This window comes from Bicyclus anynana, chromosome 8, assembly GCF_947172395.1.
Source record: "Bicyclus anynana chromosome 8, ilBicAnyn1.1, whole genome shotgun sequence".
Taxonomy (NCBI): Eukaryota; Metazoa; Arthropoda; class Insecta; order Lepidoptera; family Nymphalidae; genus Bicyclus; species Bicyclus anynana.
This window is the reverse complement of record NC_069090.1, coordinates 3,389,178-3,402,041: the sequence shown is the minus strand read 5'-3', so window position 1 is coordinate 3,402,041 and position 12,864 is coordinate 3,389,178. Positions and strand designations below refer to the sequence as shown.

The 12,864-nt window shown below is 34.4% G+C and overlaps 2 protein-coding genes across 4 annotated transcripts in view; one reads left to right on the top strand and one right to left on the bottom strand.

The window, feature by feature from the left end:
• LOC112051969 (kinesin-related protein 4) overlaps positions 1–5,829 on the bottom strand; it is a 45,041-nt gene extending 39,212 nt beyond the window's left edge. For both annotated transcript variants that reach the window (XM_052882962.1, XM_052882963.1), the window contains exons 1-6: positions 2,686–5,829; positions 2,093–2,265; positions 1,676–1,741; positions 899–1,007; positions 663–767; positions 80–240 (exon numbers count right to left, since the gene is read on the bottom strand). In XM_052882962.1, the coding sequence (XP_052738922.1) occupies positions 80–240; positions 663–767; positions 899–1,007; positions 1,676–1,741; positions 2,093–2,265; positions 2,686–5,599 (3,528 nt within the window). In that variant the 5' untranslated portion in view covers positions 5,600–5,829. The remainder of the gene's footprint in view (positions 1–79; positions 241–662; positions 768–898; positions 1,008–1,675; positions 1,742–2,092; positions 2,266–2,685) is intronic.
• A 468-nt stretch (positions 5,830–6,297) lies between these two features.
• LOC112051964 (uncharacterized) lies at positions 6,298–12,032 on the top strand. Of its 2 annotated transcripts, none has more exons than XM_024090826.2 (6): positions 6,298–6,643; positions 7,261–7,342; positions 8,188–8,303; positions 9,486–9,598; positions 10,907–10,991; positions 11,664–12,032. In XM_024090826.2, the coding sequence occupies exons 1-5, from the start codon at positions 6,520–6,522 to the stop codon at positions 10,964–10,966; spliced, it is 495 nt and encodes a 164-aa protein (XP_023946594.2). In that variant the 5' UTR covers positions 6,298–6,519; the 3' UTR covers positions 10,967–10,991; positions 11,664–12,032. The 2 variants fall into 2 exon arrangements, with proteins under 2 accessions (XP_023946594.2, XP_023946595.2); XM_024090827.2 differs by having other exon boundaries at positions 6,299–6,643; positions 10,918–10,991; positions 11,664–12,031.
• Positions 12,033–12,864: the final 832 nt, after the last annotated feature.

Below are 12,864 nucleotides of genomic sequence, written 5' to 3'. Positions count from 1 at the left end.
TCCTACGGGAACTGTAATCACGCGGGCGAAACCGCGTGGCGTCAGCTAGTTTATCTATATACTAAAAAGAACTACATACCTTTTTCTCAGGCACAGGATTGGGAGAGACACTTCTAACAGCGTTGTTATTCTTCCCACTGTCCACAGTCGGCTGAGGTACATCGCTGGATGTGTCCGCGGGCAAGTTTGCTTGCGGCTCGCTCGTCTCAACACTTGCATCCGTTTGCTGCTGGTTTTTATCTGATACGCAAAAATAACAAGATATTAGAAATATTCATCGTTATGCAATGGCTTTCGGGGTTAGGTTAAAGGTTAAGTCAGCCAAAAAAGAAAAATAGTAATTGTTTTTTTCAGCATACTAGAATAAAGCTCTTACGTGCCGTGGGTCTCTCGGTGTAACGGCAGCCACACACGGTCAAATATACTGTCAAGTATGGTGCACGTTTAGAAATGTGGGTAGTTGAAAAAAATATCTAAATATGGTTATGTGTATGGTTATGATATTCTTTTCCCAGCCCACATCCTTAAGCGCGCTCTAGACTTGACTGTATACTTGATTGTCTGTGGCTGGCGTAATATGAATGGGCAAGGCCAGTCCTGGCCACATTGTAACATAAAGCTGCCAAGTCCATTAAGCTGCTGTAATTTGAACATTACTTCACCTTCATCTGAAGAGCTTTCTTCTAAGTCCACAAAACTCATTATACTCTGTCGAACGGCTGTTGTCGTCTGGATACTTGAATCATGTTCAAAGTCATTTGCTGTTTCTATATGTCGAATAAAAGAATAATAAAAAGCATTATTATTAGTTTTGCTATTTTCCACGAAATTTCAACAAAGTGTTTATAACTCATAATAGTAGAAAATGATTTAAATAAATCGACCAATGGTAACTTACTATCAAAATCTTTTTCTTCCTCTTCTTTTTTCTTATTTTTCTCATTGTCTTCCGTGTCTGAAAGTTTCACAGTTTCATCATCTATTGCATCTGTTTCACTTGCGGATTTCTGCAAACAATCATGAAACTTATGAAACTATTAAAAAAATATTGAGGTTCTATGACAAAAACAAAAGAACATAAAGTATTAGATTATGATACTGTTACATAATATGAGTTATTAAAATATGAGTGAATTTTATTTATTTATATATTTATCGCTTTAACTCATGTGTACTTCTTTCCTACCCCTGAATTCATTTGATACAAAAATGTGATAAATGAAGAACCGCTCGACCGATTTTATGCAAACTTCACATAAACCAGTTACTAAATAGTCCGAACAAAGCCTTTGGTTTGCCGGTTGAGTTATAAAATTACAACAAAAAGTGGCATTGATTTTTGATGAAAATGAATGAAGTGAGTTACGATTATTTTAATCCCAAATTATACACCTTTCACACTCTGATAAAGTAAAGTCAGAAACGAGTATGATTTGGGACTTTATCTAATAAAGTAGAGAGATAATCATAACTCACTTCATTCATTTTATAAAATGTACTAGTATTTTAAAAAGCTAATCATGCCATTAGCTTAAAGCAAACTATCTTTTTAGCAAAAGAAAACTATAATTGATTAGGCAGGTACATGATAAACTCAAATGTGATTCCTGTTGTGACCAAAAATTAGAAGGGCTTAGGCTTACTTTAAAAAAGTTTTAATATTTATTATACATACAGTTTTATCAACTGCACCATCTTCTACTTCTTTCTCTGTTTCTTTGGTTGCTTCTTCTATTTTTTCCTAAAATTACAAAAAACAGTTTGTTTAACTCACAGTTTGCATTGAATAACTATTCCATTTTAGTCCACTTGCCTATTAGTGCTAATCAAACTTTCAGAAAAGGAAAGCCTCAAAACATTAAACTTTTTGACATTGAATGGTTTTTCATTAAACATTTACTGCAAAATATTTTTTTGTATCAATAAGAATACTAATAACAAATTTATTTATTCTACGAAAGACATAGTGGTAACAAACATCTTATCAGGTTAACTATGTACATATTTATTTATTAACATTTATCATGTTTAGGTATATAACATTGTAAAAATAAATGCTACACTTATAACTGATATGCATATGTTCTATTACCTCATCACATTCCATCTTCTCTGGTTCTTTGTATTTATTGCTACTTTCAGTGATATGGAAGACCATCTCCTCTTTTTCAGTTGTTGGTGTTTCTGGATCCTTCTGGCCATCTGACTCTGAATGGTGAGCGTTTGAGTCTTCAGAATGTTCTGCTGTCATCTGATTGCTGCTTTCTGAAAGAGTTATCTTCTATAGACACCATATCTTCAGTTGCAAATCGCATTGGGCCAGAGTGGTGGATTACTGGCTAATTCTGTGAGGAGACTCGAGCTCAGCAGTGAATAATAATAATAATAGGTATGTAAAAACAAAACTGAAAATTTTATGAACCCACCAGCTGAGCCTTATAAATTATCTCTAGGGAATAAAAAAAATCGAGTTGGATCTCTCTTAAAGCTTATAACGAAAAATAATTGTCGACCGATATTCAGACCTACCCAATACACACATACTTTTATAAAATTGCCCCAGCCGTTTCGGAGGAGTTTGGTAACACACACTGTCACTCGTGAATTTTATTTTTATTCTATTAGAATTTTATATTATAAATATTAGATTTGATATACATAAAATTAAAAATAAACTAAACATACCATCATCAGGATCAAAATCGTCTTCTTCATCTCCATAATCATCGTCATCATGTTCTTCATCATCCTCCATCACTCTTGAACACTCAGCTAGAAGTCCTAAACTATCTGTCATTTCTGGAACATCATTTGATGATGAATCCTGAACTAAAGAATCAAATGCTGACTGAATTTTTGGACTGTTTGGTTTTGAGTCCAATTTTTCTGAGTCACATTTTGATGTAGATGGTTTAGGATCAACTGTTTTGGGTTCTGTGATTGATGATGATGGTTGTGGTTCAAAAATATCTGATGTTTGAGGTTCCATCTTTGATGAAGATGGTTGTGGTTCAATTACATCTGATGTTTTGGTTTTAGTTTTTGATGAAGATGGTTGTGGTTCAATTATTTTTGATCTTTTGGTTTCAGTCTTTGATAAAGGTGATTGTGGTTCAATAATATCCGATTTTCCAGGTTCTGTATTTGATGAAGATGGTTGTGGTTCAATAATATCTGATATTTTGGTTTCAGTCTTTAATAAAGTTGGTTGTGGTTCAATAATATCTGATGTTTTGGTTTCAGTCTTTGATAAAGATGGTTGTGGTTCAATAATATCTGAAATTATGGTTTCAGTCTTTGATAAAGATGGCTGTGGTTCAATAATATCTGGGGCTTTGGTTTCAGTCTTTGATGAAGATGGTTGTAGTTCAATATTATCTGATGTTTTTGGTTCTGTATTTGATGAAGATACTTGTAGTTCAGTAATGACTGATGTTTTGGTATCTGTCTTTGGTGAAGATGGTTGCAGTTCAATAATATCTGATGTTTTGGTTTTAGTGTCTGATAAAGATGGTTGTGGTTCAATAATATCTGATGTATCGGGTTCCGTCTTTGATGAAGATGCTTGTAGTTCAATATCTGCTATTTTCGATTCAGTCATTGATGTTGGTGATTGTGGTGTATATATATCTGATGTTTCATTTTCAATCTCTGGCTGGGGCTCAATCTTTGATGTAGACGGTTCTGGTTCAACCAAGTCAGATGTTTTAGGTTGAATTACTGGCGTAGATAGTTGTTGATCACCTCCTTCATTGGATTTCATTGCAGTTTTTAATACCGATTCCTTTGTTGTATTCTTATCTGATGTCTCTAGTATATCTTTACATGTAGAGGGTTCAGAGTTCTTTGTTAATTTAAGATTAGACTCATGTGAACTTTCATTAGAAGTTCTTAATGCATTTATTTCTGATGTTACTACTATGGTCTTAGTTTCTGATGACTCTAGATTTAATATTGATGATGTAGGTATACTTGAAGTCTGATCTGGTTCTGAAGTTTCGGATATTCCTGGTTCACCTTCAGAAATTATATTATGGTCATCAATTTTAGAATGAGCTGGTATTAAGTCAGCCATATTTGGTCCACAAAGTTTCTCCTGTGCTGATTTTAAATTGCTGTTTAATGATGATTCAATATTAGACTGCAGAGAAAAATCCTGGTTGACTATATTTTGCTGTGATGTTAATATTTCAGGTGGTGATATTTGCATATTATTTGGTGAAATTATGAGTCTTGTACTTTCAGTAGAAATATCTTGTTCCTGTAATAAATCAGTATTTGTATTACCAAAAGTAGTTTCATGAACTTTTATAATTTTTGGTTTTGATTTAGCAAATTTTGTAGCATTGTCTTCACTTTTTCTTACAGTATTTTTCTTTAATTTGGTCTTAGTCATTTTGTTTGATAATATAATGTTATCGATTTCATCTATATCGTTCAATATATCTTTATCTAGGTCTGTCATTTCTTTTATATTTTCAATTTTAGAAGTTTTCATGGCAACTTGTTTTGGTTCCTCTTCATCAGACAATTCTATAATATCTTCGTCTAATTTATCATGAACTTCTTCTTCTTCCTCTTCGTCTTCTATACTTTCAGATGAAACATTTATCAATTCACTTTTATCTTGAAAGATTTCCATGTTTTTGACAAAAGTTGGTTCATCTTCCACATAATTCATTTCATTTGTTATAATAGCAGCTGCTATCTCAGCTTCATGGCTTAATGCATTGGTTGTAATATTCGTTTGAATATTTTCTGGTAAATTCACATCTACATCTTTGGGAAAATCATGAATATCAACTTGCTGCATCACAATAGTACTATCTTCAGCATTCGCTACAGTAACTATTTCACTAGAAATTTTTAAATTTTCATTTGATTGCTCAATCATATCTTCATCCATTTCTACACAATTATCAATATTGTTTTCATCTAAATCAATAACATCTTCAATATCTGGAGACATTTTAGGACTGGTATCTAATTCCTGATCATCTTCATCACTAAACTCAATTAATTCATGTGATGGTATTATTAACATCACATCTGGTTTATTTAAACCATGTTCAACACCTCCTTTCTTATTTTCATTCGGATTCATGTCACTTTTCACACAGATTTGACTTTGTTCTATAGCTAAATTTTCATTACATTGATTTTCTAACTCTATTTTATTTTTAGGAATATTAGTTTGTGGTTCAGTACACTCAACATAATCTGTGTCATCTTCCACAAGATTGACTTCTTGAATTTGAGTAGAGTTGCATGTTTTATGCTGTTGTACTTTTGCCAGCTCTGTATTGTCTTCCAGAAGAGCATCCTCATTTAGTATTTCACCACCAACAATGTCTAAATCATCGTCATCATCATATCTTAACACTAAGTCATCATCTTCGTCATCATATGCCGGTATATCTTCTTTCTTACCTAAGGAGTCCTCTAATACACTTAAATCAGTTTGCTCATTATTCGCACATTCACTTTTGGGAGATTGGGTTATTTTCATTGAAATAGACTCACTTTCTTTTGCTTCCGAACTAACTTGGTCTAGACTACATTTATCATTTTCAATTAGAGTACTTTGTAAAAAACTCATATTTTTCGTTCAAAACAGATCCTCACAAATAATATTTTCATTTGAATATTTTACACTTGTAAATTGTGGGAACCGAGTTATCAATATTCTGTAATCTATTTACAGCTAATTCTTCTGATGTCTTATTTAATTAAACTTATTTTACACTCTCTAAAATATCCAAAACGGCGTTTTTTCAATATAAATACCGCAAAAACAGAAGTAATTGAATAGCAGCGTCCGACCCGAAATTTGAATGACACTGACAGTGACACATGCACATGACGGTTCACGGTTGACATTGATAAAAAAAATATCGTCAGGGTTTCTTTCGATTTTACCGGTTAATCCATAATCCTGAATAGTCCACAATCTGAAATCACTGGTCTTTACATAGAGGAATTAGATATCACAGAATTTTACCTTAAATCAACAACGATCATCATGCTAAGCTGTAAAATATTGTAGCGTCCACTGTGATTATGTGTGTATTGGACAGGGATTGGACTCAAAAAGGCTAGAATCAAAGCCGTAAAGCCTTATAAAAAAATGGACAGTGATTGACATTTTTGACAATGACATGTTGACACTTGACAGTGTAACTTGACAGAATTTTTATGGATTTGTTGCAAAATATTTTGGAAATCTGCAGAAAAATTAACTATTAAATAATAATAGTTGTAACAAATTGACAAAAGTTGTTTTATTACGTTATCGGCAAAGAATTTTACAGAATTCAGTGTATCGAAATATCATATAAAAAGTGTCGATATATTTCGATTGTTTTATAATTTTTCATATTTATAGAGACTATGCTTAAATCGAACACTCTGAAATTCTTTTTGCATTAATTCATTCATAATCATTAAATAGTCTTAGTCTCATTCGTCATAACATTTGACTACTATTTGTGTCATCCAGACAAACTTGGTGGATATAAAATGAACGTAAACAGTTACTTATCACCTCGTCTAATGGTCGGGGCCGCTATAGTGGGGCTCGTAGGCGCTGCTGGCGTATTTATTTACGAACAGGTGTACGCCGAGAAGAGGAGAGCCATGTTGGGTAAGATTTCTATTTTTTATTTTTCATGTTTATGCTTGCGCTTGACTAAAATCATGCCTGATGGTGAGCAATGATGAGGTCTAAAATGAAGCGCGCTTGCCTAGAAGATGCCTATTCATTCTTGCCTTTAAGATGCTAAAATTGTATGTGTCAAGAAACACCCGCCGGAATGGCATTCCAAATCTCAGCAGTTCTTATTTGAAACGTTTATGCAAATTGTTTCTGACATTATTTGTTACCTTGTAAAGGAACAGACTACACACATATGTTGATCTTGTATCTAATTTCTCATTTCAATTCATTAATTTAATGTCAGGTTACAGTGCAACTGTTTCAGAACCATTAATTCAGTGGGGTTTCAGGGAGTAAAATCTCAACCTACAGAACCAATTTTGAAAATTATTTTACCAATAGTAAGCTATATCTCTACTGAGTGTTAATGGAAGTTATCCCTATGTTCCCATGCAAACAGAAGCAGGCCACAGTGTTCAGAGTTATTTTTTTATACAGTAACAGCCTTCTAAGCGTTATTCACGTTGGGTCATTTCACATGTAATTTTTGTTCACGGGCTTGCAGTCTATTAGTGTGACTATAAATATTTTGAAATTGATTTCAGTTAGTGAAGTTGCACGATTGGACAGACAAGTAGCCTCAATGAGATCTGAGCTAGAAGCACTGAGAGAGTTACAGAAAGAAACGTAAGTTACTTGCTTTGTTCATTCAGACACAGAATTTTATTTTAATGCCACAATTTTGCATGATTCTTACAAAGTAAGTAGCATAATTTCAATTGTCAGGATGTCAGGAGGAGGTTACAACTTCTTCAAATTGTGGCATAAACTTATGGCAAATACAGTTGTCCAAATTGAAAGTCAATTGGAAAGTTAAAATGAATTCAAAATGTTTTTAAGCACAATAGTAAAGTAGTCGTGATGTTTATCTAACTCTGACTTGTAATGAAAAAATACAAAACTTCACAAATTAAGTTAGTTGTGTGAAGTTATGTAAGGTAGGTTGTGTAAGGTATGCAAGTTGTGGTTTTAGAAGGTGCAGGTCCTGGATTAGATCCCTGGCTGAGCTGATTGAGATTTTCTTAATTGGTCCAGGTCTGGCTGGTGGAGCGCTACGGCCGTGGCTAGTTACCACTCTACCAGCAAAGGTGTACCACCAAGCAATTTAGTTTTCTGGGATTATGTTGTGTAGAAAAGTGGTGTAAATTGCATCCTTCTCCTATTTAGCTCGCTTCCATCTTAGACTGCATCATAACTTACAATCAGGTTAGATCGTAGTGAAGGGCTAACTAGTACAGTATAAAAAAAAAGACAAATCTCTAATTTGTTTTTCTCTCATCTTGAGATATGTTGTGGTGCACACATTACAAGTAGACCTTTTATATGTAGATTCATTGTAACTTTTGTATATTGTTGCGGCTCAGTATCGTGATGTTTGGAAGTCACTACAAAAGGCCTATGTCTTGCAGTGGACGTCCATCGGCTGATATGATGGTGATGATTGTATATTGTAATTCGTGATTGTGTTATAGAAACCTTCGCCGAGCCCGACAGAAGCCTAGAGTGAGACGTGAGGCGCCGGCACTAGCAGCGCCCGCAGGCGACGCCACCGACTCTGAGTACTTTACCGACTGCCAGTCCTTAGTGGGTATGTTAAACTAGCGGACGCCCGTTAAGACCTCCTTAATCCGACCCTCTCGCAAAATTTGCCCTTAGTGGACCTCTACTATCAATAAACTACCTCCCTGCCAAATTTAATTTTTATATGTCATGCGGTTTTTGTGATTTAGTGATGACTGACTTTTCGCATTTATATATTACGATGAAATTAAAAATTGTTCTACAAAGTTTACATAACTGATTAGTCTGGGACTTTCAATTAAGGACTAGTTCAGTATTTCAAGGCCCGTTCTTCCTAAACTGTGGAAAAGTATAATCTAAATCTAAATTTAATATTTTTAATATTCTATATAAAAACTGACGAATCTAACTGACTGTGACCTAAGAAACCTCAGAAAAATATTATTTAGTGTATAATTATGTATTAGTAGTAATTACATTATATATAAATAAATTGAAGTGCTTGTCTGTTTTTCAAAAACAACTGTGTTTTTCATATGCGTTTTATTTACACAATACTAAAACACAATTAAACTTTTTTGTCTTAAACAAACTGACATACAGTCTGTTTATCTAGGTTAATTTTTGGAACAGCTAGACGGACTTTAATGGGACTTTCACAGGAAGACACAGAAAATTATTGAGACATACATAAGCTACTTTTTGTACCGCAAAAATCCATGATTCCTGTGGGATTTTTGAAAATTTCACGCGGATGAAGTTGCGGGCGGCGGCTAGTTGTAAATAAAGTTACTATTATTATACCTTAATTACTATTGTTGTATTGTTACACGACTTATAATGCATTAATTGACATTATACTCAATGATAATAAATATAAAAATGAATCGCAAAATGCGTTGGTAAGCGCATAACTCAACAACGCCTGGACCAATTTGGCCAATTCTTTTTTTAAATGTTCGTTGAAGTACTGGGATGGTTTTTATGGCGAGAAAAAAGGGAAAATTCGCCGGAGAAACCATAAAAATAGCCCTTTTCTTTTTCCCATACAAATCTTACTAACTAAAACCACATATCTACTGTGCTAAAACGTAGTCAATTTGAGCTTTATTGGTATTGTATAAAGTTCATATTTATAATAATAATTAGAAAATGGGATAGGGGTAGTTGAAAGTTTACATTGAGTTTCACGCGGACGAAGTCGCGGGCGTCCGCTAGTATAAAATAAATGTCTGCTTTACTGTTGTAGGTACAGACATAGAAATGGACAGCGAGGAGTTCTACGACGTGCCTTCAGACGAGGAAGACGACACGCTGCGAGAGCCGCTACACAACGGCCACGCGGCTTTACCTGCCGATCAGGTTAGTAGGTTTCATTTAATTATTATAAACTAGCGGACCCGGTCAAGCTTCACTTTGACTTATGTGCACTTCTTCCCTAACCATACTCTGCACTTCTCTACCCTAAGCCTACCCCTACCCTACCCTACCCTACCCTACCCCTACCCCTTGACTCTTAAACGTTTGTATGGGAAATAGAAAAGGCTAGTTTTTATGTTTTTCCCGGCAATTATTCTAATTTTTACATTTTAACCCTATACTTCCACGAACATTATTCATTCTCGAGTTTTAGCGAGACTAATGAACAGTCGAACAGCAATTCACAGCAGTTCGATCAGCAGCATACAAAAATGTATATAAAGATTTGTATAAATTTAATTCAAATTGTTACGTAATATTTATTACTAGCCTATACCCTGTGGTTTTATTTACCTGCGTAATATATATAAAATGCTGGAATAAAATATAGTCTATGGCTACGCGTGGCTTTGTAGTGGTAAAAGAATTTCCAAAATCAGTTCAGTAGATCCAGAGATCATCACAAACGAAGCTTTTACTTTTTTTTTATTTATTCTTTACAAGTTAGCCCTTGACTACAATCTAACCTGATGGTAAGTGATGATGTAATCTAAGAAGGAAGCGGGCTAACTTGTTAGGAGGAGAATGAAAATCCACACCCCTTGTGATTTCTACACGGCATCGTACCGGAACACTAAATCGCTTGGCGGTACGTCTTTGCCGGTAGGTTGATAACTAGCCACGGCTGAAGTCTACCACCAGCCAGACCAATTAAGAAAACCTCAATCAGCCCAGCTGGAGATCAAACTCAGGACCTTCGTCTTGTAAATCCACCGCGCACACTAGTGCGCCACGGATGCCGTCAAAATATAAATAAAGTGACTCCACATAGGTATAGTTATCGATGTACTAGCGGACGCCCGCGACTTCGCGTGAAATTTAGTTTTTTACGAATCCCGCGGGAATCATGGATTTTCCGGTATAAAAAAACCCTAGGTGTTAATCCAGAGTAAAATCTATTTCCATTCCAAATTTCAGCCAAATCGCTTCAATAGTAGGGGCGTTAAAGAGTAACAAACATCCAAACAAGCATCCAAACATTCATCCAAACTTTCGCGCTTACAATATTAGTAGGGTATGATGTAGAGTGCTGAGCGAGCATATGCCTTTGGTAGGTCGCGGAAACCAGGGTATTGGAGCATAGCTGGCGTTGCAACCTACTGAAGATACCAGCGTCCGTATCGTCATGTTTGTTTGTACTGAACGTATACGTACGTACATTAATTGTATACGTTATGATAAGTTTCATAGTTCTCTTTCAGAACTCGTCAAACTCCGATGTACCGGAGAAGGACGGCAGCACGTAGCTGAAGACGGCACGCACTTGTATCCGTACGTAAGTATATTTTATTATCCTATAATACTTTCAAGGTCTAAAGAGGCAGAACGTCATTATTAAAATAAATTGTATCGTCGTTTACCTCGCATATAAATATTTTTTTAACCAACTTAAAAATATGTATTGTTGGCGTATCTAATAAATATATGGTTGTATATCTATAGTTTTCTCACGAAACTATTAATTCGTTTTGTATATTTAAATACACATTTTTAAATAAATGTACAATTTTACAAACTTATCTAGAATTAAGTACACAGTCATATAGTGCAGTTCAACACCAAACTTTTTATCTATACTAATATTATAAAGAGGAAAACTTTGTTTGTATGTGTGTTTGTAATGAATAGGCTCAAAAACTACTGGACCGATTTTAAAAATTCTTTCACCATTCGAAAGCTATATTATAACATGGGCTTAATTTTATTTTGGAAAAAATAGGGTTTCGTACGATATTTGGGTTTTTCGGACACAAGGTGTAAAAAATCAACCAGAAAGGTAGGTGTAGGGTAGGGGTAGGAGTAAGGGGGTAGGGTAGGGGTAGGTTGAAAGTTTACATCGAGTTTCACACGGACGAAGTCGCGGGCGTCTGCTAGTCATTTATATAATCTTTAGTGTATAAAAATCATTAATAATCATTAATTCATGAAAAAATCTTTAAATTTTCAGATACACACGTCACACTGGGTTATAGCTGGGTGCGGGTAGATGTAGGTTTTAGGGTCTTAGTAGCTAATGTATATCTGTATGTATCTCGTTAATTATTTCACATACGGATTTGTAGTTAAGGTTTTTGAATAATGGATACCGGAGTCACAATGTGCTAAGCTGTATGTTTGTTTTAATAATTTACTGCACAAATAGATGCAATTTAATGCCTACCTTTTTTGGTAGTCAGATAAGAGTGTAGATAAAAATAGATTTGAATAAAAAGTAGTAACTAAACAAAAAAATATTTGAAAAGAAAATTATTTGCTTTAGACCGCGTGAGGGAAGTAAAACTTCTTTCGCTCTCTCTCTGAACATCTGTTCGCCTCGCCCGATTACATTTTTCGTAACGTATTTACCGGCTTACTCTCCAAATCAAGTGTGCATGTAGAAATTTTACTTCAAAAAAATAAACGATGGAGAAAGTAATTATGATGATAATTCGTTCATATTTGTATTTTTAATATTGTATGTTATTTATTCGCATCATAGTTAAAAGCACATTGTGACCAATTTGAATGCATCTATAAGGCTAAGTTACACAAGGAGGTTTATCGAATGAAAGTTCTCCTTGAAACAATTAAGAGTTAACTAAGTAATTCACCGATGTGTCTCGAAATAATCTATGTCTATCTCACACAATACTATAGATAGAGAGATATGAATAGTGAATCTCACTCGTGTCTTGATACAAAAACATTTTTGTTTTTGATACAAGATAACGTTACAGAATATGTTCGAATGTCCTTCGAGGATTGTTTATACAAATCTAGAATTCGTACACGACTTATACTGCATCTGCATGTACAGTAGGTACATTGAAGGAAAGATGAATCTCGTCTATATATTGTTTGATAGTTAAGTACGAGTTTTTGTCACAAAGAAAACCATGCGAGAATTGTATGGTACTTGGCACTCCATTCGGCACACTCTCCTTGTGTAACTTAACCCTGGATATATGCATTCGCTTCGGTACTTAGCATTACTAAAATCATTAGCAGATGAGGCTTAACCCCATATACAGTAATGGTTCATATATAAATGCATTACTTGATGATTGTCAAAAAGATATACCTGGAACGATTTTCGTAATGCGATGTTGTTTGCGGTTCAAGAGAATTGAACGCAAAAATTTTAATCGTGGAGGCCTTCTATTTTATAT

Excerpts from the sequence above, each read along its gene's own strand:
- LOC112051964 (XM_024090826.2), top strand. The coding sequence starts at position 6,520 with ATGAACGTAAACAGTTACTTATCACCTCGTCTAATGGTCGGGGCCGCT. Across the intron at positions 6,644-7,260 it reads GAAGAGGAGAGCCATGTTGG|TTAGTGAAGTTGCACGATTG; the intron begins GTAAGATTTCTA and ends AATTGATTTCAG. Across the intron at positions 8,304-9,485 it reads CGACTGCCAGTCCTTAGTGG|GTACAGACATAGAAATGGAC; the intron begins GTATGTTAAACT and ends TTACTGTTGTAG.